The following is a 27,872-nucleotide window of genomic DNA, read 5'->3' as shown; positions in this document are numbered from 1 at the left end:
CAAATAGTTTTATCATGGTTTTTCAAACAAATTGAAGGTGGACACCCCAAGCTACGCTGAAATCATTTTAGAGTGGAAGCCATGTTAGTCTCTATCAGCAAAAAGAACGAGGAGTACTTGTGGCACCTTAGAGACTAACAAGTTTATTTGAGCATAAACTTTCATGGGCTAAAACGCACTTCATCGGATGCATACAGTGGAAAATACAGTAGGAAGATATATATATATATACACACACACACACGCACACACAGGACATGGAAAAAAATAGGTGTTGCCATACTAACTATAATGAGAGTAATCAGTTAAGGTGAGCTATTATCAGCAGGAGAAAAAAAACTTTTGTATCAATAATCAGGATGGCCCATTTCCAACAGTTGACAAGAAGGTGTGAGTAACAGTATGGGGAAAAAATTAGCATGGGGAAATAGGTTTTACTTTGTGTAATGACTCATCCACTCGCAGTCTTTATTCAAGCCTAATTTAATGGTGTCCAGTTTGCAAATTAATTCCAATTCTGCAGTTTCTCTTTAGAGTCTGTTTTTGAAGTTTTTTTGTTGGAGTATTGCAACTTTGAGGTCTGTAATCGACTGACCAGGGAAGTTGAAGGAGGGCTCAAAGGCTTTATACAGACTTCACGCCATCACTAGTATTCCTCCCTTTTCTCCCACCCTTATTTATAGTGGGTAGAGTTGGGCAGGACACCAGTAGGAAGCTCATGTGTATAGCTTTTTAGTATGCTAAAGTAAAAAGGCCTCCAGCACATTTACTTTATCTCTTACACCTGGAAAAAGACAGATTAAATATCAGGTTTCTTAGATATTAATGTGTGTCCTAAGAGTTGGTCTAAACATACTAAACAAAGCAAAGATAAGTAGCTCAGTGTACACTCCTTCAAAAAAATACCGGTAGATATTCACATTACAGATTTACTTACTGCAAATATCTACAAGAACTTGTTAACATTTAGTCCCAGTTGGCCTCTATCTAGATCAATGCCCTTCAATTAGAGTGAATATATTACTTTTGAAGAAACAGTGCATGCTAGACTATTTAGCTTGCACAAAAAGCTAAAATATTTGATGTGCAGAATGTTTGGTGCTGCTAGTTGCAATGCAGCTATATTTAAAGCTTTCATCCCAAGCTAGTGAGAACTAAATTATTCATTGTCCTCAATTCACAATATTCTGATTATATATATAGACAGAGAGAGAATGTTTTACTTGAGTAACCTCAACATAATGTATCACTCAATATATAATGCATTCAGTTCTAATGGAACTGAAATAAGCCATTAACATACGCATGAAAATAAGCCATTAACATATGTTTCATACAGAAGTTCAATTTTATTTCTTTAATGAAATAATTTACAAATCAGTTTTACCCTGGTTTCCATTTGTCCCAGTTTAAAAAAGAAATGTACTGTGCCATTGGAGATCACATGCACAATTTACATATAATGTTAAATACTTCAGTCATGAGGGTAGATTTTTCTCAACCACGGTTGCATAATGTATTTAGATCCATCATATCTACTGAAGTAAGTTGTCAGATCAGGATTGTGTATCTGCAGAAAGAAATTTACAAATTGATTGGTAACAACAACATTACTGAAAAAGGCTTGGTGGTTTAACTGTACTGTAGCTATTAAGATTAGTTTTTTAAAAAACTCTTGAATAGCTCTTAGTTATTGTTTCTGTGGCACAAACTCAGTGAAGTTAAAACTTAGAAAAGCATGTACAAGTACACTGTATATATTTTAGTTTTTCAAGAGGTCAGAGCACTTTTATAAATAAGCCTCACTTCCATCAGGTAGTTAGAGATAAGGAGACTAAGTGATTTGTCCAAATTGGACTGTCAGTGGAATCCAGAAACAAAGCCCATCTTTTGCAACAGCCTGTTCACAACAGACACCAAATTGATATTTTAGAAAATCCCAAGGTCAAACAACTGGACCCTAGGAAGGTGAAAGTAGGCAGCACCTAAATAAGATTATTAGCATTCTATACCCATTGAAGATATGTATACAAAAAGTATAGCAATATCATTCCATTTTCACCTGTACAATTTATGTAACATTTGCATATCTGCTTTTCCTATGACCTTTCTCTACCATTGCAGAATGTTGACCTATTTATTCTATATTGAGTAGGTCAAAGACCTTTTTGATTACAAAAGGGTAATAAGTTAAAATTACAAAGGACTTCATGCTTACAAAGAAAGATACTACCTCTAATCCCATAATAATTGTTATGTCCTCCTCAGGAATATAAGCTGTAGACTTGCTGAAGCTGTTGGCTTGGTTAATAAGAATTCGGTAGTGAGGAGTATCTCTTAGACCCTGTAAAAGAACAAATAAAAATAAGCCACAAGAAAGTATTCACATGAACATGTTATACTTCAGGAATAATTCCCTTAGACACAGACAAAGTCCTATCCCCCTAACATTTTAAATAAAAATTGAAGAAAAAATAAAGAGAGTCTTGTAACAAGTTAACATTCTGAAAATACTTGACCTTTTACACAGGCAGACTGCTTTTATTTTGTGGCAAGTTTCATCACCATTAACTTCTGTTTTACATTTAATATAGTTATACATTTCTTATTAAAACCATATCATAAAAACCTCCTTGGCATATCTGAAGCACTTCTGAAAAGTTAAGATCACAAAGGACAAGATCCTCAGACTGTGCTGCCTAAAGTGCAGAAAAGGGGACTTAGAACTGCTAGGGAAAGAGAAATTTCTTACCTGACAATTTTCTGTTACCAGCTTCTCTCCAAATTTATTACTAATGGGCTACTGCCCCTCACCTATGCAATTTGGAGACAGTTCAGTGCTGTTGCTGGAAGCTTCAGGACTAATCGCTGCCCTTCAACTTGGGCCACCAAAAGAGTTCTTCTACAATTGTAGCAACCCATTATTAGCATTAAGACAACTTGAGATAATGTATTAAATTAACCTTAAGACAAGTCTCACTTTAGAGAAAATTTTCAATTTATATTCTGGTCATTTCATAGAATTACAGAATATCAGGGTTGGAAGGGACATCAGGAGGTCATCCAGTCCAGCCCCTGGCTCAAAGCAGGACCAATCCCCAACTAAATTAACCCAGCCAGGGCTTCATCAAGCCTTACCTTAAAAACCTCTATGGAAGGAGATTCCACCACCTCCCTAGGTAACCCATTCCAGTGCTTCACCACCCTCCTAGTGAAAAAGTTTTTCCTAATATCCAACCTAAACCTCCCCCACTGCAACTTGAGACCATTACTCCTTGTTCTGTCATCTGGTACCACTGAGAACAGTCTAGATCCATCCTCTTTGGAACCCCACTTCACTCTTCTCTTCTGCAGACTAAACAATCCCAGTTCCCTCAACCTCGCCTCATAAGTCATGTGACCCAGACTGTTAGGGTGGGTTAAATTTGGAGAGAAGCTGCTAACAGAAAAATTATCTGTTAAGAAATTTCTCATTCTGTTGCACAGCTTTTCTCCTCATTTATTACTAACGAGACGTAGAGAACAGTGAATCACAGAAGCTGGGGGAGGAGGGAAAGGATAACCAGTTAATAATAATAGAACAACAGGCAGGAATGAAAATCCCTATCCCTCCCCCCATATATAGTTTTATAAACTAAGAAGTTATGCGGGAACCAGCCCAGTAGCACATAGCCATGTCTCTACAGTGCTTGGTTGCAAGGTTCCAACTAAATGTCCTGGAGAAACTTTTGTCTAGCTGAGACCACCAGCACTTTGTGATTATTATATTTGTATTACAATAGCATATAGAGGTCCTGGTCCCATTGTGCTGGGCACTGTACAAACAGAGACAGTCCTTGCCCCAAAAGAGCTTTCTCAGAGATATGCTCTAGGAATTATTTTGGGGAAGTTCTGTGGTCTGTGTTATACCGGAGATCAGATATGAGATGATCACTGTAGTCCCTTCTGGCCTTGGAACCTGTGAATCTATGTTTCCCCTTGCACCAGAAACATAAATTTGACCAGATCAATTAATGAAATATCCTGGTTGAGTTCTAAATGGCTACCTAACTATAGCAGAGGTTAATGGAGAATCCATGATGAACACTTCTATTTTGGTGCCCAGGCTGTTAACTGTAGGTGTTTCTGGTCTAAGTCCCTGCTTCAAGCGATATGGTGTTTTCTGCACAGTGTGGGATTCTTAGATATCTAGCAAGTCCAAAATGCCATCTGGGCTAGTGGAGGACTAGGAAGAGTACTTCAACTCTTCCTTTTCCTCCTTTCTATATCCTTTATATGAACCATCTTAAAGGTAGCAGATTATTTTCTGTCCATTGCCACAGAGAAACTTTGACCCCTGGTTACTCCCTGGTTTTGGACAGGACATAAACTCTTGCCTCAGTCATAAACCAACCTCTAATGGCAGGTAAAAGGAGACTTCCTCTGTGAGTCCTGTAATTGAGGGGTTTCTACTGATACAGTTGATACTGGCCACTGTCAGACAAGATACTGGATTTGATGGAGCACTGGTTCAATCCTATATAGCCATGTTTGTGGGGTGCTTTTTTGTTGTTGTTTTTTTTAAAAACCACACATCCTGATAGAGATGTCAAAACCAACGAAAGGAGATTTTGGAAATTTGTCTTCCAAGTATGAAAATATCAAGTGAAAATTGGTTTTTCAGCATGTTTGTACTTACCAACCCACAAAGGGACATTCGGGTGTGATCTGAGAATGACACCTAATTTTGCACTGTGCAAAGTGCCTGGATCTTTGTCCTCAGAAGGAAATTTCTGCAGGTTCATTTTGAGAAACCCACTCAGAATTAAGTTGATGCATGGCACCAACAATCCTAGTCATTAGAAATAATTGACTACTGATGACTCCTCAGGAAATGATTGATGCAATGAAGTTTTGGGTCTTCTCAAATCTTTACCATTATGGCAAAATGACGGCCAAATCCATGTCTGTTTTGACTGCTGAGTGAGTAATTCTCTGCATTGGGAACAAAGTCTTTTCTTTATTTTGAAGAACTGGTAGCTCTGAATCGTTTCCAGCAGCAGTCCAGTTATGAATGGGTCTATTTCTCTGGACAGGGTACTGACTGATTGGCATGTTTATGCCTGGGTGTAGGTGAGTAACATGCAACCTGTTTCTTGCTGTGATTGTTACCAGCCACTTAAGACTCGGGGTGTAGAGGGTGGGTCTGAAGGAAGAGTCTTTTGTACAAGAATTGTGAGCTCTTGCACACAAATACTCTTTTTCTCTTTATCGTGCTGAGGATTTTGTTGGTTTGGAGGAAAATCTGTCTACCTTTCTTTGGGAGCTTCTGCTCCAGATTTTTCCTTCTGACAGGGTAATGGTCCCTTCTTGGACACCCTTGATGTTAATAGCAACCAAGAGATTGCTGTGCTGGCTTTGATAGTGAGGGTTGTGGCCTCTCTACAGTCTCAGATACTAATTTATTTAATGTTTCCTCCAATAGCGCCTCACCCGTAAGTCTGAATGCACAAAATATCAGTTTAGGATGGGTGATGGCTATTCATGGGTGAAACATGGCTTCCTTATAACCACCAAGTTAGAATCCATTGCCAGGATGGGCAGGGATGGTGTCCCTATCCTTTGTTGCTAGAAGGAATGGGCAACAGGGGATGGATCACTTGATGATGACCTGTTAGGTTCATTCCCTCTAAAGCACCTGGTATTGGCCACTGAAGAAGACAGGATACTGGGCTAGATGGACGTTTGGTCTGACCCACTATGGCCAGTCTTATGTTCTTAACCTGAAACATCTCACTCCAGTCAAGGATCAGACCCCTAGATAAATCACTTGTTTGCCATGAAATTGGCTTTTCTTACTAAATATATGAAAAATGTTTGGTATAAGCGAGGCTTCAAAATTACTGTGCAGTCTGTCATCACTCTTATGGTCTATGGGGTCTTTTGGAAAGAAGTACCCTTCTGAAGTTGTGACTATGTCTTTCACTGGTGGCAGTACTGCTGCATCAACAGCAGGCTCCCAACATTTATGAAATTTCTTTATATTTATATTAATATTTTAGTTTAATATTTGGTTTAATTAGATGTCCTTGTTTTGATCTTATGATACTCTCAAAAGAGGCATCAATAGAAAATAACATCTCTAATAATGCTTAAAAGGGAAGATATTTTATTAATATTGATGAGTTTGCAAGCCCCTGCCATTCTGTTCTGAGAAAGTCTTGTAGGTTGCTTTGGCGGTTTGTTGTTGCTCTTGGTGTTTGGTTTTGTTGTTTTGATGTTTTTTGTATATAATGCATGAGTGGTACTTCTTCCCCTGGCTGTTTACAGGGCGAAGGTAATATGCTATTCATCCTGGCATAGGGCCCACACAACAGAAGAGGAGTACTGGTAAACATACCGGATTGTGGAAGTAACTTGCTGGATGTTCCTGGAAGTCTGAAAGGCTGTCAACCTGCTCCCCCAGGTTGGCTAGCACCCAACTAAGTATTGCAGGAGCAACCTAGTACCACTCAGGACTTTACTCAGTAAATCTGAATTATTTTGAACATGGGAAGGGATTTCTCATGTACTCCTCTGTAATCCCATGAATGTGCAGCTTTGTGGGGTGTAGAATCCTCATGTGCCTGTGTTCTGGTCACAGACTGCCTGCAGTGCCCCTACAGCAGTGGTTCCCAAACTTTAACAACCTGTAAACCCCTTTCACTAAAATGTCATGTCTCGTGAACCCCCTCCTAAAAATGAATATTTCTAGAGATTTTCTCCTTTACCTGAATATAAATTATAAAAGCAGTGATCGTGGAAATATAAAATTTGTTTTTATGACATGCTTATTATACACTATGTATTATTTATCATTACAGTATTTTTATTACATTATGAAAATGGCAACACTCTTCCCAGCTCTCACTTTCGTAGCTTGTATCAAGGCGCCTATGTTTCATGTGAAACAGCATGAAGGTATTTAAGAAGCCAACTCAAAGAATTCCTCCTACACAAGCATTCAGGTCTTGAGCAGTCCAGGCAAACAACGCACGTTACAACAAAGCTTAAACTTGTTCTTCATAATAATTTTATAAACAATACTAGCTGCCTATTTAATTTTAAAAACAACAGAAAATATCTACCTCCCTTTCCCTTTCTTATAAGGAGTCTTGAAGTTTAAATCTCCTCAGTGCGATAGATATGCTTGCTTTGAGCTGCTTAGCACTTGGAAGTCCAGGGGCTCCGGGCTGCTGGCCCCATGCTGCCCGGGGTCCCTAGGGACAGCTCTGATCGCCATTAGGGAATTTTTTCCCGAGAACCCCCTATAACATTTTGCGAATCCCAGTTTGGGAACCACTGTCCTACAGCTTTAATGTAGAGCCACCTTGTGGAGCTGGGCAGGGGTGGAAAGAGAGACCCCTTTTCCTGGCAGAGCAGGGGTTTATGGCTGATGATCAGAAAATACAACTCCCATTCCACTGCTGCCTCAAATCTCAGCCCCTTTCGCTGGCACAGTGAGGGTCCTTGGGCTGAAAGCCACTGGTACAATTTGCATTAACTGCAACTGGAGGCAGGGCTGCACAGGACTAAGTTTCTCTGCAGAGTGGAGGACGGGCATGGAGCATGATACAGAGCACTCAGAGACTCGATGTAGGAGAAAAACACCAGCAAACACTCCCTCAGGAGGAGAAGGCAAAAGAAGGGTTAGACACCTGATTTTCACCCCACTTGTTCATTAAAAATACTAATTACTGCCTTGCAAAGGACACACTCACTTTTGATTCTCTGGAACCTGGAAGATCTAGAATTTTCAGAATTTACACAAGTGTCATGAGAATCTACTGACTCTTAATGGGAGGAACAGGAAAGGAAAACGTATAGAAGCTCTACTTCTTTCCCCAGGGAGCTGAGGCCCCATGTGTGGGTGGGGCAGGTGAAAGACTACTTCAATCCTTTCAGGGAGTTTTCCCTTCCAGCCCCAGATCTGTTGTGGGACTTACTCCCTGAACAGGCCCAATAGCTTTCTCCTCATCCTTAGACTCTCTCCCTGAAAGCTCAGTAACTCTGGACTGGGCTTTTCTGTGTTGGAGTTGTGGCTCCTCAAGGCAGTGTGGGGACCCAACATACCAATCCGACTCTGAGCCCCATACCCTAGCAGTGCGAGGGTCATCTAACTGGGAACAGGCAGAGCATAATTCACCCTCTGTAGCATCTGTAAATGCTGCCTCACATAGGGAACCTCACTTAGAATTAAGACAGGTGTTTGCAGGACAGCTCATATCAGGCCTGAGTAAGGGCAGAGTCTGGCACGGAGGCACCGCATTGGCAGATCCAGGTGGTTGAAACCACTATGCTGCTATTTGCCTGGTCTTGGGTGGGAAGTAGGGGGAGAAAGATTACAAGTTGCAACTGCACAACAACAAAAATAAAAGGCCAGGCAAAATGGTTGGGAGAAACTGAACCACCAACTTTTTGCAACACTATAGAGAGAAAATCTGGTGGCCGGAGCTGAAGGGCAGAGCTTAGTCCTGGAGTCTCTAGCAACAACACTGAAGAGCTTCTGAATTCCACAGGTGGGGTCATTAACCCGTTAGTAAAAAATGGGAGAAGCTATACAACAGAAGCATATGATGGCATAAAGCTGGTATAGCCAACTTTGTACCACCAGCTCCCTCCTTCACAGTGTGTAAAAGGAAGGGGCAAGTCAAGAACACACTATTTTCCTCCAGTGATTGTGGTTCCAGTCCTGGGCATACATTTAGAGCATCCAGCTCAGCTCCCAGCCTGCCCATGGTCAGGGAGGCAGAAAGGTGGGTTATTTGTATTATCTTAGTATCTAGAAGTACCAGTCATGAAGCAGGGCCCCATTGCACTAGGCTGTCCTTGCCCAAAAGACCTTACAATGTAAGTATAAGATGAGACAATAGATGGGTGCAGACAGGAAGTACAAGAAACAATGAGATGGTATTGGTCAACATGATAGGCTGCTGGTGCACTAATAGACACCTAATCCTTGTCAAGTTTTTATAGACATCATCACAAAAGAGTTTTAAGGAGATTTTTAAGGATGATGATGAGGTAGCTTTGTGGATGTCTACAGCGAGGTCCTCCCAAGTGTGAAGGGTAGCATAGAAGAAATCATGAAGGTGCATATTTGAAAATTTAACAAGTGGGAAATGGAGCATGGCATTATGGGCTGATTGGAGGCAGGAGTCGACATCTTGATAGTGAATGAGAAATGATAGGTTATGAAGGACCTTAAAAGTGAAGATAAGTAGCTATGTTTGATGCAACAGAAAAGGAGAGGCAGAGAAGGGATTAAGAGAGAGGTGATATGGTCAAAGGGGCAGGCTAGGAGAACGATCTTTGCAGCAGCATTCTAAATGGATACGAGTGGGACAAGATTGCCTTTGTCAAAGCTAGAGAAAAGGATGTTGCAGCTCTGTGGATAGATAGGAAAGGTCATATCTTAGATATATGCAGAAAGAACCTGCAAGATTTAGATAGATGTAGCCTTCATGTGTGGACCAACAGAGGTATGAGTCAGATGATGCCCCGTTTACGGGACTGGGTGACAAGCAGACTAGGGGTGTTTTCCATAATGATTGAGAAAGGGGAGGTAGTGGGGAGGATTGGAGGGTAAGATTAGCAGCTCTGTTTTAGCCACATTGAGCTTGAGTTGACAGCTAGACATCCACAAAGAGATGTCCGAGACTGGCAAAGTTTTAATTTGGACAGAAAGACAGGTCTGGAGTAGAGAGGTAGATCTGTGAGTCATCAGCACTAAAAATTTTTGTTTACAGATGACATTACCCAGCAATGAAGTGTAGAGGGAGAAGACAAGGGGACCAAAGAATCTGGAGAAAGAGAGCCCTGTGGACCCCCCTCCCGAAAGTTGGAAGGAGGATGAGGACACTGAAAAAATTATTAGAGAAACAAATGGAGAACCAGGAGGACAGTTACAGAAACCAGGGTAGGACAAGGTTTCAAGACAAACAATACGGTTGACCATGTTGAAAGCAGCTGGCAGGCTAAGGAGAACGAGGAAGGAGTACTCATTCCTAGCCAAAGCTCAGAAGAGGTCATAAAAGACTTTGTTGTGAGTGATTTCAGTGGAGTGCAAGAGGCAGAAGCCAGATTGGAGAGGGTCTAGGATAGACTTGGATGATAGAAACTCCAGAAACTGCATTCAGTGAGCTTAGAGATGAAAGCTATAAGGGGAATTGGCAGTAGTAGGCCAAGGTGTGTGTTTTCAGAATGGGAGAGACTTGTGCATGCTTGTATTGTGAGGGGAAAGAGACAGAGGAAAGTGGAGGCGAAGGAGAAAAGTAAAGAAGGAAATAAGAGTGGGTATGAGCAGGGCTGCCCAGTCGCTCCAGGTCTTCAGCAGCACTTCAGCGGCGGGCCCTTCAGTTGCTCTGGGTCTTCAACGGCATTTCGGCGGCAGGTCCTTCAGTGCTGCCGAAGACGCGGAGCGAGTGAAGGACCCGCTGCCGCCGCAGACTTGGAGCGCTGCCCGGTGAGTACAAGCGCCGCAGCGGGTGGCGCCTTTTTTTATGTTCGCTCCTCCGCTTTGCCCCAGGCCTCCTGAATCCTCTGGGCAGCCCTGGGTATGAGAGAGATCAGGAAATGAGAGGGAATGACTGGGGCAAGTGGAGGAGAGCAGCTGAGAAATTTCTGCATCTGTGACAGGGGAGATGGAGGAGAGGAAGGGGAAAGAGAAGACAAGTCAGGCGAAGGGGGAAAGTCACATTGTATTTTGCTAGTTTTCTCTTGGAGGAAAACTGTCAAGATACTGTGTGGAAAGAGCCATGGAGGGTATGAGGAGCATGTCAAAGATGGCAAATAGACTGCTGGGATTACAGACATGGGATTCAATTAAGTTGGAGAAGTAGAGTTGTTTAGCATGGAAGAACTGAAAGAGGAGAGAATACATTTGTTGTGGAGGAAGCCTAGTCACAGGATTTGAGCCAGATGCGCTCCACAGTAAGAGAGAGGGGCAAAAGAGTTGAGGATAAAGAAGAATGAAGCATGAAGAAAATCAACAACTAAATCAATGGAAGAAAGGGAAGAGAGCAGAATTAGGCTACGTCCTCACTACGGGAGGGGGTCGATTTAAGATACGCAAATTCGACATATCAGAGCCGACTTACCCCGCTGTGAGGACGGCGGCAAATCAACTTCCGCGGCTCCCCCGTCGACGGCGCTTACTCCTACCTCCGCTGGTGGAGTAGAAGCGTCGATTCGGGGATCGACTGTCGCGTCCCGACGAGACGCGATAATTCGATCCCCAAGAGATCGATTTCTACCCACCGATTCAGGCGGGTAGTGTAGACCTGCCCTAAGTCAACACTGATGGACTGGAAGTCATGGAAAGGCCGAGTGACAGGGCGTAGGGTAAGGACTGCTGGGAAATATTGAAAGAGATCCAAGTGATGGTTGGAGAGCGGGAACTCAGCAACAGAGATTAGAGAGAGAGCAGTGCTTTGTGAAGACCAAGTCAAGTGAATGACCCTTTTGATGAGCAAGAGAGTCAAACCAGGGCTGCAGATCAAATGAAAAGGTGAGGGCGAGAAGACATGTGGCTAGGGGTCGAATGGTCATCAACATGGAAGTTGATATCACTGAGGATGAATGTGGATGACTGTGAGGAGAGGAAGAGCAAGAGACAGGAGTCACAAGTAGAAAGAAGGCTGAGGAGGAGGAGTTGGGGGAACATAGATGACAGCAGCATGGAAGGAGAGAAGAGTCGGATGCGGTGCTTTCAAAAGTGGGGAGGGGTTAGAAATAGCAGGAAAGGGAGCAGAGAAGCCCAACAGCACCACCATGATCTGATCTAGGGTGGGGAGTATGACAGGAGAGGTCTCCATAAGAGACCTGCAGAGGCAGTGTCAGATGAAGGGATCCAGGTCTCTGCAAGAGCCAAGAACTGGAGGAAGTCAGATACAAAGAACTAAAGATGGAGTGGGTGTTCTAGAGACAGCAAGAAAAAGTGGAGGGGGTGGTGTGAGGTTAAGAATAGTGGCACAAGAAGGGCAGAGCTGATGGCAGAGGTGGAGAAGGTGGGATGGAAGGGAGGGTCAGGATTGGGGCAAATGTTATCAGAGGTAAAGAGGATGTGGGACCTAGATTTGTGCTGTGGGGGAAAGAGGAACAGGTAGAAATGGTAGCAACTGTAGAGGGGTAAGGGTAACCAGAAAGAGGATATGGAACCAGAGGAGGACAGGAGGATGACAGATACTGTGAGGCAGAAGAGGGTAAGGTGAAAGCCAGGGTCAGTGTCAGGTGGACAAAATTACAATTAAAAAAAAAAAAAAACAGGTCTGAAAGTATGCTCTCTGCCTGGTGCCAAGTCCCTGCAGTCTGGGCAAAGTGTTATGGGCAGAGCTCCCCAATTACAGTGCTCTTTGGCATAAAATCATCTTTGTCTCCCTGCCACCTGAACTTTGCAGAATGTGAGCTCAGTGCAGCTGAACATCAAACCCACAGAATACATAGTGTTGCACTATTACAGCAACACAATCAACTTAAATTTGACCCCCATTTCAGAATATACCAGAAGACTCAGGCTGTATAAAAGTTTGAATAGAAATGTTTCACAATATTAAGAATTCCAACAAAAACAGTTTTGAAACCCAAACAGGGTAGCACTTAAAATGAAACTGAATAAACACAATCTATTCTTGGACAATTATGACAGTTTCAGAGTAGCTGTAAGCAGTGATAGGTAAATTGCATTTGAAACATTCTCAGTCAGTTCTAATAATCAGTAACACAAGGAAATAGGTCACAACATGTTAAGCTGACACTGTTCCTTTAAATACACTGCAGTGTATTAAAGAAAGGAATTGTAATTCATTAGTGTGTCATGACATCCATAACTATTGAAGTTTAAACAATCAATACTGCCGCAGCATGTTCCACTCTGGTGGCAGACAAAGAAGAGCAGAGGGACTGTTATCTGTGCAGATCATGGAAACAAGATTCAGTGTATCAAATTTTGAATTAAATGTGTGAATTATGTGGTTGAGCTATATTTCCACTTCTTCAATCAGAGTTCCATAATTCAATTATTTGTTTATTTTTGTAGTCTCAGTAAGTAAGTTTAAAATATACCAAATCTCCCAAAAGACTCATTTATTCCTCTTTTTGTTGTGAAATACCAGTTTAAAAGTGAAAGCTAGAAAATAGTCAGAATTTTTCTGAATATCAGCATCTTAAAGAATTCTGAGCAACCCTATTTCCTCATGTTCTTCAGGTACAGATTGCCAAGATAGAGCTAGGCTGATATAAGTAAGATTTTCATCACCAGCAAAATTTAGCTACTTGTTTGGCTACGATATTCAAGACAGCCAGCCTTATCCCATGTCAAGAGTTGTGCTGCTTTTCTAAAAAAGCTAGCAAGTAATTCTGTCCTTGTCTTCTCCTTCCCTTTCCACACCCAGCACAACTCTTCCCCTTACCCCCATCCTCAAACAAAAAGCAGCACAGAACCAGCACGTCTCTGCACCACTGTGCTCTGCCAGAGGAAGTTAGATGTAACAACATGGATATTAACAGCACAAAACTATTTCTATTTAACATTTAATGGTTTCACAGCCTCAAAACCAGTGCTACTGTCAATAGAGTGGGATACGTCCAAAGATACAATATTGTGGGTGTTCTCCCTTCTTCCTGCACCCCGTCCTTTTTTTTTTTTTTAATAAAGTGATCCATTACAAAATAAACTTTGTGCCAGTTCTAGATGAAGTGTCAAACATCCTTAGGATGCTGTGACCTCTAGTACTAATATTCAGATCCGTACTCAGATGTGTGAATTTTCAGTAGTTTTCTTTTACCTAATTTTAAATCCCTTGGTTTTTACTGAAGTCAGCCATCATACATTCTTAGTTACTCTTTCACAGTTATGCTGTTTGATTTAAAAATACCCCCCCAAACACACTTTAAAAAAAAGTTAATTAGAAAGGCATCAACAAATTACTATGGTTTAAAACTGACAAGTAACAGCTATCTCTTATATAACAGTTTTCATCAGTAGATCTCAAAGTGCTTTACAAAGGACATTGATATATGGAAACTGAAGCAAAGAGTAATTGGCCCAGGTTAGTAGTAGCAGAGATAGAACTAGAACTCAGGTCCTCTAGAGTCCTAGTCAAGTGCTTGATCCTCGAGGTCATATTACTTACACTAGGAAAGCATATTTATGTAGCTTGAGTAATGTCAAGATTATTTAATTACTCTTAATGAAAGCAAAAAATAGTTATAGAATCAAAGAACCCCAGGGTTCAGAAGGGACCACAAGGGTCAACTAGTCTAACTCCCTGCCAAGATGCAGCATTGATTGTATCTACATAATCCAAGACAGATGGCTATCCAGCCTCCCTTTGAAAATCTCCAGTGAAAGAGCTTCCACAACCTTTGTAGGCGTCTGTTCCATTGTCCTATTGTTCCTACAGCTAGGAAGTTTTTCCTGAGATATAATCTAAATCTGCTATGCTGTAGTTTGAACCCATTGCTTCTTGTCCTGCCCTCTGTGGCAAGAGAGAACAACTTTTCTCCATTTTTTTTATGGCAGCCTTTCAAGTATTTGAAGACCACTATCATGGCCCCCCCTTAATCTCCTCTTTTCCAAATTAAACATTCCTAGTTCCTTCAGCCTTTGCTCATATGGCTTGCATTCCATCCCTTTGATCATCTTTGTTGTTCCCTCTGGATTTTTTCCAGTTTCTCACATCCTTTCTATACATTGGTGACCTACTCCAGCTGAGGCCTAACCAAAGCTGAGTAGAGCAGTCCTATCACCTCCCAGGACTTGCATGCTATGCCTCTGTTAATGCAACCTAAAATTGCATTTTTTTTATTTTTTTTTTACAACAGCATCGTGTTGCTGACTCATGTTGAGGTTGTGATCCACCACAACTCCCAGATCCTTCTCAGCAGTGCCATTCTGTATTTGTTCATTTGGTTTTTCTTCCCTAAGTCCTTTCATTTGTTTTTATTGAATTTCATTTCGTTGTCTAGCCCAATTCTCCAATTTATCAAGATCCCTCTGAATTTTAGCACTATCCTCCAAAGTGATTGCAAACCCCGCTTACCCCCCCCCCCCAGCTTTGTGTTATCTGAAAATTTGATCAGTAAGCTTTCTGCTCCTAAATCCAGGTCATTAATAAAGATGTTAAACACCAGACCCAGAACAGATCCCTGTAGAACCCCATTTGAGATATCTCTCCAATCTAACATCGTTCCATTAATAGTTATTATTTATTTGAGGTTGTTTAACCAATTATGTGTCCACTTAATGGTAGTTTGCCAAGTTATGCAGGCTTCCTTCCTCTAACTATTCAAACAAAATCAGGGAGAAATATGTTTCAAAATAGTCAGATATCGGAGAAGCATATGTCTGTTATGTTATGCTCTCCAAGCAGCTTTTAAAATTTGATTAATTCTATTGGAAAATACTGATGTTGGAGCCCAGTGGATTTGCCATCTAATCTGTAGGGATTTTACAATGGATTTTCTTACCATTCAATGATGGCATCAGCCGCTTTTGTCTTTCCCTTTCTTTTGCTATTTAGCCATTACTCTGGCACTAGACCAATAGCTACCCAGGAAGTTGCTAAATATTCTATATATCTGATAGTAGGAACTACTAAAAGTTAGTCAGCCAGAATCCACTCTCTCAGAAAACCATCTACAATGGCTTTAGTCTTCCCTGACTTGCATAAATGTCCTAACCAGTGTTCATTTCTGGAGTCTGGCTTTGAGACACTTTCACGGAGGTAGAAAGTCACAGTATATAAAAAAGGGAGGCTAGGAACAAGTTATCTGAATTATTTTGTATAAATATTAATAAAGCAAGAGTTAAATACTTTCAGACCTGTTTCTCTGGAGGATATTTGTGCTGCAGCCATTCTTCTGGAGCTCTAGCTTTTACGTCCCAGCCAACAATGACTCCTGAATAGCCAAATCTTCTGTGTATTATCACCTGTCCCACATTAAACTGAACAGATTCTGGCTTTGGACTGTGAATGTGAGTTGATTCTAGTAAAATGAGAAAACAGATTTATCAAGGAAAAAGTGTTTGATCAAGTACAATAGCAAACATTTAATAGACTTTACTCTGTTGGACATCCAGTGACAAACAAACAGATTGGGCAATTAGATTACTTAATAAAGTAAAATTGGGAGTCTGAAGACTAACAGTCTTTAGTACAAACAGCTAGTTTGCTGTTAAAACCAAACAGCATTTGTTCAGGATGTTATAATAATATTTCATAAATATTCATTTATGTTTTATGTTGTATCCTGGTATTAAATTAATGGGATTTGGGAAATCATCAAGACAAAATAAATATATTGACAAGTATTTGTTTTCTTCAGTCTTTCTTAATGCAATATTTTACAGTACTACAGAGAAATGGTTCAGACTCCATAGTGGAGGCTATATGAATTTATCTATTTTGTTTTTAATTGTGACTCTCCTTTCTAACTGAAAACAAAGAAAGCTTCTTTCTGCCTTAAATTTTTTCCATTCAGTCTCTGTTCAGAGGTGATTTTTGAAGAAAATAAGAGCTATTTGAGTTTGAAGACTGATAAAATGGTACCTTTTCTCTTTCTGTTTTAGTTCAGTCATAAATCAAACAGCTCTGAGAATATCAAAGATGTTTTAGACACCAGTGCTCCCGGATCAAGCACATCTGAACACTTTTAGCAAAGTGTGAGAGATGGCCTCTGCTTGTTTGTCATTTAGGAGATAAGTCTAGATAAGTCTCTAAAACTGTCCAAAATAAAGTTCAAAAGGATTGAAGACTGCAGTCTTTTTTAGAAATGAAGTTTCCCCAGTACCTGCAAAATAAGCATGGATTTCTTTTTCATCTTCAACACCTTGAGTTCTCTTTTCTCCATAGTACCAGTTCCTAAAACAATGAGTGTGATCAAACAAGTTTGTTAATGTTTGAGTATTTGGATTGGATTTATAATAATCAGAAAACTGGATAAAGTTGTTTGAATAAGGTGATGTTACAAAATGGTTGATACAAAATTCAACGCAGTTTGAAGCGAATGACAATCTTAGAATCTTATTGGACATTGTAAAAGACAAAGTTATTTGTTCAAAGAGGGGCAGGAAAGTATGAATATTATGCATTGGAAATCCACTTTGGATGTTGTAATTCCACAGTTGCATGTTAGATCTCCCCATTATAAACACAGAAGACAAACAGGTATTCTATAGATGAGACGATATGATACAGAATTCCTTTGGAGTCACACTGTGGTGCGTATTGTTAATTGTATATGGAAACATTTGAAGACATGTTGGTATGTGCATTCAAAATGTGTTTTACGAGTAGTTGCCATACCCAATGTTGTACTTTTGCAAATTAAGATGCAAGCTATCTAAAAATGCCAAATGGAGTTAAACCATTTTCTAGTCTAATAGTTTCCATCCTCTAAGTACAAAAACTTTAAGTCCTTAAAATAAATGTGGTAAAACAAGAGCCCTTTGCCCCTTTTAAATATTTGAACAAAGAGTTCACCTTGACCAACACTAAGTTGAATGCCAAGCTCAAACCAAAGATATACTGCTGAGTTGTAAGAGTTTATATAAACACAATAGGACACGTTTTTGAACATGGTTTAAAGGAACAAATCAAAAACTGAATTAAATTAAAGCCCTTCTTTAGGGCTACAGTGAATGCAGCTTCCCTTTTATGCTAGATCTTAGTCATAGCCCAAGAAGGGTTGTGGCTTTCATTTAAATTTCAGGTTGGAGGGTGGTATTTTAAAAAAGAAGAGCTGGCTCCTTTTACTGTTGCTGCTGTCTGGTGAAAGGAAGAAAGACTAGGAAGTCAGAGACCTACTGCAACGCACACTTTGGTGGGGGCACAGTGAGGTGGTTCAAATCTCTCTGCTGCCCTTGTTGTCAGTGGTGTTGACAGCTGTGCTCTGTAAGCTAATGGCATCTTTTGTGCAGCTTTTAACAAGTGGTGACAACAGACACCACTTGGGATCTTTTCCCATGTATGTCAGCCAGCTCTCTGTCAATACCAAGTGCGTATAGGTGCTTGCAGAATCTCCTCTCCATATGTCATTGCTAAGCCCCTCCCAGATCCTGCTTTGACAGGAAGTAGGAGCAGGTTCCTATAAAAATCTCCATCTGAATGAACTCTGTAAGGGCTTAAGGTTAGCAAACACTTTCTATTGCAAACACTGAAGTGTAAGTGTCCTGATCTGCTAGATGAAATTGCACCGAATATGGAAGGTTTGGGAAATACAGAAGTGTTAGTATTATAAAAACTAAGAACTGATCATTTAAGAAAAGGTATTAAGAAGAGAAAGCGATCTTATGGGGGCTAAATAATCCTCAATGCAGTCCTTTTGGGACTGTGGGAGACCCTGGATATAGGGTGTCTGGAGTTCTATACTAGGTCAGAGAAAGTTGGTGAGAAGTGGGGTCTTTGTGGACTTTTGCAGGCTGTGCAAAGAGCTCATTTCTCCTTAGACTGCCTCCCTGGAGGTTTCTGGGGGAAAGCTCTAATTCTGTGAATTTTCTAGGCCTCAGGGGTCTAAGTAGTGGTTTTTAGAACTCTGCGTGGACCCTTTATAAAGCCTTCATAAAAATACACGAGTTAAGAACTCTGCAGAGTTCCAAACAAACATGGAAACCAGTTTTAATAACTAAATCCCCACAATGCCCCCAAACTAATGAAAGGCACCAATCTTCACCAAGACATAAAAATGAAGTTTTTAGGCCACGTCACTTTGAAATGATGATCCAGAAAAGATTAGACAATATCCAAGCAGCAAGTTTCCTTCATTTTTAACCTTTATATTGCCCAGGTGCTTTGCCTGATTTACCATCAAACCACATAGAAATATTATACCCAGCATGAGATGACCATGCACATTGAATTTTAATGGATCCAACCTGATCCTGCAAACATTTATGCACGTGCTTAACTTCATGAACATGGGTAATCTCACTGGCTTCACTGATAAAGAGATTTAAATTAGAAGATTAATATAAACATTAAATTGATGCTGTGATTTATCTTCAGTTTGGAGGCAGCCCCAAGTTGAATGTTCAAACAAAGTAAGCGCAAAAAGGTCTTTTTAAACAGAGAAATTATACCCCAAGACCATCCTCCTCAAGAGGAGGAAATTTTCCATGGCAGATTTTTTCCTTGTCATTCTTATTTCCCTCTATAGCACACTCTCCAGTAATAACAGGCCAAGAGATAGGGAAGCTGGAGTTAATGGTAGGATCAATGTAAAACTTACTATAGCATAAATATGTAATGTCCTACCTTGTCTTTGATATCCACAGCTTTAGATGGTCTGTCCATGCATCCAGACTCAAGTAGGACTTTATAAATCTGTTCCAATAGCCAATTATCCTTTCGTAATAAAGATGGTTGTCACATGGTATGAACATTTGATAGTATACTGTATAAAATTGCTTTACATAAATTTAACATATAAAAATTGTTTTTATATGAAAAAAGAGAAGTCACTGACAGAACATTTATTTGATAAAGACTCTGTTCTCTAGACACATTGAGAAATAAGCAGATAATTTTTCAATGGTCACTTGCTCCAAAAACAACCTAATTTTTTAAGATGTCCATTTTTATGCCAAGATGCTTCCTGCCTTTACTCAGACTGTAGGAAATTGCCATCGGTGCTTCATCCTGTCCAGAGTCCTCTCTTCGAGAGTGGCCAGCACCAGATGCTTCAGAGGAAGGCAAAGAAATGACAAAATGGACAATTATGGAATAACCTTCCTGTACAGTTTCTTCTAAACCTCACAGTTAGTGGTTTTCTCATGCTATAAAATATGAGGGTGTGTTCTACTCTCTGATCAATTTAAGTCTGGGTATTCTCATTCATATAGACAGTTTAATCTGTTCAATCCAACTAGGCTTTTGGCTTCAGTGGTGTTTTGCAACCATATCATAACCAATGTAATAGTAACATTTTAATATTTGAATTGCAAACAGGTTATATATCACTTGTACAGATCTCTCCCCATGCTGCTCACCTTTAAAACATCAGTGGACACAACAATACCTGAAATTAGCATAGCCTTCTCTTTATATTTAGGATGAAAATGTTTGTGGTGACTGTTGGTAAACAACAACTTTTTAAAATAAGTAATATTGTACTAGTCACTATGTATTTCATTCTTTTCTGATTGCTGCCCTAAGTCATTATTCACGCTCTACTACATTGATTTTTATTGCTAAGGCCAATGCACTAAATCATACTCCAAAAGGAAATACATTTGAATAGTAAGTTTCAACAAGACAAGGGAAAGTCAAAAATAGTGTTATTAATCAAGCATTTCATTCTCACCTTTTAAAGAGATTAAGCACATAGTAACACTTATTGGAATCTCCAGGGGCAGAAGCATATTGAAATATAGCCATGCCGACCATACACACAAGGTTTTATATGGAGAAAAACAAAGGCTATTATTAAAATGCTGTAGGACATCAAACTGCTTAATAAATTCATATTAAAACACAAAAATGTATGAGATACAATCTGAACGTATTCTTGTAAGGAGGATAGGAGGGCATCCCCATCCCAAGCTTCCAGGACAAAAGTGCAATAAAGGAGGAGGGAGAGAGAAATCTAGCTTTGAATATATTAACGTGGTGGGGAGAAAAAAATGTTACAACCTTTGTGTCACTTGGAGGCGCTGAGCAGAGTCTGTTCCATACCACTGGGATATGAAATACTGTGCAGGAAGTGCAGATAGCAGCACACAAATCTGCAGAACTGTAGCTGTATTAATCTGAGGCATTCCAACAGTGAAACCTCTTCAAAGATGCTTTCCCTCTCACTGTAATCTGCAAAGTGAAAAAAATAAAAATGAGTGATTACTAACATCACAGTGTTTAAATTCCATTCACTACATATTGTTGAGTCACAAGATATTTTGCACCTTGGACTATACTTCAATTACACTCAAAGATCATGAAAATGTTTATTTATTTACATACTATCAAACACCTGAAAGGCCTGCCTGAAGTCAACTACATTTTAGCACTAAACCACAAACAGTCACAAGTATAGATACACCAGAAGGCCTAGCATAAGCTCAAATACATCTTCAGAAGTAACAATCTTACCATTCAGGTTGCTCCCAGTATTAGGAAGACATGTCTCCTTTACACATATTGAAAAGGGAGGCAGAGGGTTTCTTTGACTTTAATAAAATAAGAGGTCTTTACCCTGCTATCATCAGCTCTTACTGAAAAAAGATTCTCATTAGAACCCATACTGAAAGGAAAGCAGGTAGAAGAGCAGCAGAGCTGCTTGGTGCACTAGCCTGTAGAGAAGACCCCGTTTCAGATATAAAATTGGTCACAAGTGAAACAGGCAGAACAGATGTTCACACATCTTACCAGTAACCACAAAATTTGCCTGATTCATTAAATATAGGTCATTCTCTATTCCACAGAAACCTAGGACCGTTAATAATGGGAATATGATCATGTACAACAACTCAGGGTTATACCTGTATGAAAAGGAAATGGATGCACTGATTCTTGAAGAAAATCAATTACACAAACAATCCACAGATGAAAAATGGAATGGGAGCGCATGTAGCTTGGTTAATACCACTGGTTTTTGTTTTTTTTTTAAGTTTACCAAAGACATTTTACATATAAAAGATAGATTTGTTTAATTCTGCAGCAGAAGCATTTAAAATGCCAGTCAGACAGTTTGAACCCCAAATGTAGGTAATTTAAAAGACAGTCATAATCCACAAAATACGATTGGATTTTTCCCCCTGACTGAAAGAGCTATTGAGGTTTTTAAAAGCTAACCCAGTATCCTCCTGCAGCGAGCAACTCAAACACTACATTGTGCTAAGGCGTGGAGCCAGACTAGTACTTTTCCTTGGACAAAAAGAAAAACAAAGAGCACAAACGTTGAAAAGTATGGAGTAAAAAAAAAGACCTCGAAAAGAGTAAATAGTTTAATTCTGGGGGAAAGATTTGTAGCCAAAACGACTCTGGAATAAAATCTTCCTTTAAATCCCCACAGTTAGACTGGGGAGGGAAAGAGTCTCTCCCTGCTAACAAAAATGAGCTCAAACCCCGAACATGATGGGGATGCTGCAGACCATGTGTAAATTCCCTGCTCGGAGATGCTGGGTGCTGCTTAAGCTATATCCACGTGCCCCTGTTACCCCGCTCCGAAATCTCAGCCAGCTGGCGGCCTTGGAGACTAGAGAGAGATCGACCTGCTAACCAGCTAAGTGAGAGGCGTCGATAGCCGGAGCGTGCTGGCCCCAAAGGGAGACGCAGCTAATCCTGCCGGACAATTTGGGCTCCAGGCATCCTGTGCCAGCCACCTGCGCGCCATTCACACCCAGCCCACCCGCTCGCGGTCCGGGTGCACGGGGAGCGTGGCACGTTGCCTGGTGAGAGACGCGGCCAGAGCTAGCCGGGACCCTGCCACCAGAAGAGCAGAAAGCGCCTTCTCCCCCCGGAACACGCGCGTCCCAGCCGGCTACTCCCGTCTCGCTGGCTCCAGGCGCCCCGGCATCTTCCCGGGCCAACAGGTGCCGGAGCCCCTCGGCAGCGCGGCCCTGGCAGCCCCTCTCTGCAGCAGGGGACAGACCTGGCCACTGGCTCTGCCCTGGGGACTCCCCCGCGCCCACTGACGGCCGCTGTAGGGGCACAAACAGCCTGTGCCCGGAGCCCGCCGCTTCCCCTGCGCTGCTCCGGCTCTGAGGCGCACCAGGTATCCGGGGCTCCGCCTCCCTGTGGGAGCCGCGCCGCTGCCGGCCCGCCCGGAGCCAGGTGAGGGGCTGCACGCGAGAGACCCACACGCCTCAAAGGGGCGGCAGGCTGCCCAGGTGCCTCGCTCGGCGGCGGGAAGGCTCCTCGCTGGGAGGTGGTGCCTGACTGCGGGCAGTGCTGCGTGTCAGGGACCGCAGGAAGAGAGAAGCGAAACCTCTGCAGGAGACGCCACCAGCCTCCTCAGGGGCCTCTAGCTGGGGACACATGCAGGGGAGTTGCCTTCCTAGTCAGCCTCCTCCCCCAGATCCTTTCACCAGAGCGATAACAGTGAAATGTTTGAAAAGGCCCCATCCCACTTGAAATCGGGGGGGGAGGGAGGGGTGTGATGGCTTCAGAGCCCAACTTTAATCCTGGTTTGTAATCAGAATCCCCTTCTTCTAAAAATTACAGCTATTATTAAACATGTACATTAAGGCATCAGCCTATATTATTCCCCCTTTCCTTCCCCCAATTGCTGTCTGAAAGATAAAGGCAAACAAACACCCCACATCTGGTCAGTGCAAAAGTCAGTGGGAGTCCATTCATACTCACCTGCAAGATCAGGGCCCACAGGGGAATTGACTGACTAGGCAGCAGTATCAGAGGGGTAGCCATGTTAGTCTGAATGTGTAAAAAGCAACAGAGGGTCCTGTGGCACCTCTGAGACTAACAGAAGTACTGGGAGCATAAGCTTTCGTGGGTAAGAACCTCACTTCTTCAGATGCAAGACTTACCCAAGGTTCTTACCCACGAAAGCTTATGCTCCCAATACTTCTGTTAGTCTTAAAGGTGCCACAGGACCCTCTGTTGCTCTTTAGGCAGCAGTAGCTAAGGCTCTAGGCTGAAATTCAATAGATTGCGGTTTTATTCCTGTCTCCCTCTGACCTGCTGGGTAACCTTGGGCAAAGCACTTAATCGCTCTGTGCCTCAGTTTCCCCATCTACCCTTTGCTAGTCTTGTCAGCTTGTGGTGGTAGTATTTCAGACCAATCACTATGTGTTTATAGGATGCCTCCCACATTGTGGCCCTGATATTGATTGGTTTCTTTAGGTGCTACTATAATGTAAATAACAATATACAAAGGGAAACAGTGGAACTGACTGTACACAGTGCTGACAAATGCACAAAGTAAACTGAGAAAAATACATTTTTCTCTGCTCCCTTTCAGATAGTGTAGTGTTAGATGTTGCTTGTAACAATAGAATTTTCACATACAAGTGATTTTATTTCTACTATCGGGATAGCTGTGTTAGTCTGTATCCACAAAAACAACTGGATTCCTTGGTGTTTTTATTTTGACTGCCTCCCTTTAGGGATGTCAGCATTTAGGATGAGACAAATGAGAGCTACACTGAGACTTCTGCAAGATCAGGGCTTTCAAGTGTCATCATTATGTTTCAGAGATCATAGTTTATACTTCTTATTGCAGAATGGAGCCTATGGGCAGACTCAGTAACACTCTTAGCCTGTAATAACCTCTGTGCAGGGCTTTAAATGTAAATTTAAATTCTGCAGTATGTGATAGGGAAACTGTAAAAGTTCCAGTAGAGCACAGCAGTTCAATCCCTGCTTAAGACACCAGTTCAAAATTTCTCTCTAAACATTTTAAGTATAATTCTGCCGCCTTTAGCAGACAAACCATTCTTAGAGATAACATACATAATGTTGTTTTTAATTGGTCTCATACCCTTTTTTGGCATCTTTATTATGCATTAAAAAAAAACTCTGAAAGCTTAAAAGTTTTTTTTTTCCCCCTTCCCCATCACCGTCCCATTGCCTTGTTTAACCTTAGAAGTACTAGGAATGTAAATCTGATCTTTCCTGTTTTACTGGATGATTTATTGGGGAACTCAGAACCTGTATATTGTGATATTTCAGTCTCTTACTTTCTGCCAAATGTGGTATGGAGACCCCTTGCTCTGCTTTTTGCTGTGTACAGTAGAGATAGACAATGACACAACAGTGACTTCAGTTAGGTGTCTAATAATAATATACATTTCTATAATACTTTTTGTCCTGAGAGGTACCAAAGTGCTTTACAGATGGATGGATGCATGCAGTACCACTGAAATGCACTCACTTCTAGGGAACTTAAAGTTTGGCTGATGCTAGACAAAACAAAACAGAGACTACAGAGTTGTAGCTTGAATTTTGCCAGTGTAGTGCTGCTTAAACTTTTTCATGTTGTAGACACTCTTTAAGATTAAGATCCTCCTCCAATGGCCATCTTCTCTCCCAAAGTTGTTTCCACACTTTTCCCACAGCAAAGTATGCTTGGCTACATTAAAATATATATAAATATTGATTGGAACAATATTAAGGAGACAATGAAAAAGCTGGGCCGAGATAAGAGCCACCCAGGGAGCCCAGGCCATTGTGGGGAGCCCCAGACCCTCCACCTGCCCTGGACAGAGGGCTGGGGTACCTGAGAGTAGCCCCTGGCCTGTGTCCCTGGCCCTGGGGCCTGCCACCCAGGGCAGGTGGAGGGTCCAGGGCTCCACATAGCGGCGCAGGCTCCTTGTGCAGCTCTTCAGAGCCTTGTCGGGGGAGAGGAAGAGCAGAGGTCAGGGCCCTCTGGTAAAGGGGGGACTAAGGCCCACCTCAGGCCTCTCGTTCCCTGGGAAGCTGGGGCTGCACTTCATGGTGGGGGAGCTGATCACCTTATCAGTGATAAGTGCTGCTGCCTGCTTTGCAGACCATCCAGCGAGATGAGTCGGGGTGGAGGCAGAGACAAGGCGTGGGACTCTAGCCACAGGGAAGGATAAAGCAGCCTCATGTGGTGGGAAGAAGCTCAGCCAGCGCCAAGCACAATGAGGTCCTGGTCCATGACTGAGGGTCCCAGGTACTATGATAATACAACCAGCTGCCCTGCTGCTTCCTCCCTCCCCAGGCTGCACAGACACACTGAGAGCACTGCTGCTAGGGGGAGTGCTGCCTCGTCGCTGCTGGGTGTCCATGGCAGAGACATCCCAAGAAATCTGGGGGCCAGAACCTTTCATTTGTGACCCCCATCTAGCCAGAGTTACTTCCAAGGTACGGGATAAATTCCTGCCTTTCCCCACAGATGTTCCTGTTGCATGGAAACGGTGGGGACAGACAAAATCAGTCACTTTCTCAGTGGTGAGAAATGTAACATGGAGCTGAACAGCCCGGGGCAGGTTTTGAGGCAGCAAGCAGGTAGAGGTGTAGGAAATAGCTATTGAGCATATGTAGGGGTCAGTGTTACACACTGAGCCCTGGTCTACACTATGAGGGCAGGTCGAATTTAGCCACGTTAGGCCGATTTTATAAGCAATGCATCTACACAACCAAGAGGCTAGGACTTTTCAGCTTGGAAAAGAGGAGACTAAGGGGGGATATGATAGAGGTATATAAAATCATGAATGATGTAGAGAAAGTAAATAAGGAAAAGTTATTTACTTATTCCCATAATACAAGAACTAGGGGCCACCAAATGAAATTAATGGGCAGCAGGTTTAAAACAAATAAAAGGAAGTTCTTCTTTACACAGTGCACAGTCAACTTGTGGAACTCCTTGCCTGAGGAGGTTGTGAAGGCTAGGACTATAACAGCGTTTAAAAGAGAACTGGATAAATTCATGGAGGTTAAGTCTGTTAATGGATATTAGTCAGGACGGGTAAGGAAGTGTGTCCCTAGCCTCTGTTTGTCAGAGGGTGGTGATGGATGGCAGGAGAGAGATCACTTGATCATTGCCTGTTGGGTTCACTCCCTCTGGGGCATTGGCCACTGTTGGTAGACAGGATACTGGGCTAGATGGACCTTTGGTCTGACCCAGTACGGCTGTTCTTATGTTCTTAACCCCGTTCCGTCAACCTAAAGGGCTCTTAAAATCGACTGCTGTACTCCTCCCTGCTGAGGGGAGTAGCGCTAAAATCGACCTTGCTGGGTCGAATTTGGGGTAGTGCAGAAGCAATTTGACGGTATTGGCCACCAGAAGCTATCCCAGAGTGCTCCAATGTGACTGCTCTGGATAGCACTTTCAACTCCAATGCACTAGCCAGGTACACAAGAAAAGCCCCAGAAAATTTTGAATTTCATTTCCTGTTTGGTCAGCGTGGCGAGCTCAGCAGCACAGGTGACCATGCAGTCCCAGAATCTCAAACGAGCTTCAGCATGGACCAAACAGGAGACACTGGATCTGATTGCTGTATGGGGAGAAGAATCTGTGCAGGCAGAACTCCGATCAAAAAAAAGAAAAGCTAATATATATGCCAAAATTGCACAGGGCATGGTAGAGAGAGGCTACAATGGGGACACACAGCAGTGCCACGTGAAAGTTAAGGAGCTAAGGCAAGCCTACCAAAAGACAAAGGAGGCAAATGGTCGCTCTGGGTCAGAGCCCCAGAATGCTGCTTCTATGATCAGCCGCATGGCATTCTGGTGGTGACCCTACTACTACCCCACCACTGTCTGTGGACACCTGCAAAGGGGGAGTCTCACGCAACAGGGAGGAGGATTTGGAGGAGGAGGAGGAGGAGGAGAACGTGCAGCAGGCAAGCGGAGAATCCGTTCTCCCTGGCAGCTAGGACCTATTCATCACCCTGGAGCCAATACCCTCCCACGGCGGGTTCCCAGACCCTGAAGCTGGAGAAGGTAGCTCTGGTGAGTGCACATTTGTAACTACACTACAGGGTTTAAAAGCAATTATGTTTAATGTTCGATTTGCCCTGAAAACTTGGGATGCATTCATGGCCAGTACAGCTACTGGAAAATCTGTTAACGTGTCTGCGGATGGGGCGGGAATCCTCCAGGGACATCTCCATGAAGCTCTCCTGGCGGTACTCTGAAAGCCTTTGCAGAAGGTTTCTGGGGAGGGCTGCCTTATTTCGTCCTCCATGGTAGGACACTTTACCACGCCAATCCAGTAGCAAGTAGTCTGGAATCATTGCAGCACAAAGGATGGCAACAAATGGTCCTGGGTTTTGGTCGCATTCAAGCAACATTTGGTCTATATCTTTCTGTGTTAGCCTCAGGAGAGTGATATCATTCATGGTCACCTGGTTGAAATAGGGAAATTTTTGTAAGGGAACAGAAAAGGACCCCATGTGTGCTGGGCTGTTTGATCTTGGCTAAAAGGGATCATCCCTG

The 27,872-nt window shown here is 42.2% G+C and overlaps 1 protein-coding gene across 6 annotated transcripts; it reads right to left on the bottom strand.

Annotated features, from left to right (window-relative positions):
• Window positions 1-400: 400 nt before the first annotated feature.
• On the bottom strand, window positions 401-22,945 carry LOC128834790 (F-box only protein 21-like). 6 transcript variants are annotated; one of them, XM_054023886.1, is made up of 7 exons: window positions 22,723-22,945; window positions 20,649-20,819; window positions 19,272-19,361; window positions 16,810-16,880; window positions 15,842-16,005; window positions 2,219-2,344; window positions 1,314-1,570 (listed from the first exon to the last, which is right to left on the bottom strand). In XM_054023886.1, the coding sequence occupies exons 2-7, from the start codon at window positions 20,771-20,773 to the stop codon at window positions 1,475-1,477; spliced, it is 672 nt and encodes a 223-aa protein (XP_053879861.1). In that variant the 5' UTR covers window positions 20,774-20,819; window positions 22,723-22,945; the 3' UTR covers window positions 1,314-1,474. The 6 variants fall into 6 exon arrangements, 5 of the variants coding, with proteins under 5 accessions (XP_053879861.1, XP_053879860.1, XP_053879863.1 ...); XM_054023885.1 differs by lacking the exon at window positions 22,723-22,945 and adding an exon at window positions 22,603-22,712; XM_054023888.1 differs by lacking the exon at window positions 22,723-22,945 and having other exon boundaries at window positions 20,320-20,742.
• Between the last annotated feature and the right edge of the window lie 4,927 nt (window positions 22,946-27,872).

The sequence above is a fragment of the Malaclemys terrapin genome, chromosome 3 (assembly GCF_027887155.1).
Source record: "Malaclemys terrapin pileata isolate rMalTer1 chromosome 3, rMalTer1.hap1, whole genome shotgun sequence".
NCBI classification, from domain to species: domain Eukaryota; kingdom Metazoa; phylum Chordata; order Testudines; family Emydidae; genus Malaclemys; species Malaclemys terrapin.
Note: the sequence above shows the minus strand (reverse complement) of the source record. Positions and strands in the feature narration are given on the sequence as shown.

Coding starts and splice junctions, on each gene's coding strand:
- LOC128834790 (XM_054023883.1), bottom strand. CDS start 17,164: ATGGGGAGATCTAACATGCAACTGTGGAATTACAACATCCAAAGTGGA. Junction 16,006..16,809: donor AATCCATGCTTATTTTGCAG/GTACTGGGGAAA, acceptor TCATTTTACTAG/AATCAACTCACATTCACAGT. Junction 1,571..2,218: donor TAGAGGTAGTATCTTTCTTT/GTAAGCATGAAG, acceptor TTCTTTCTGCAG/ATACACAATCCTGATCTGAC.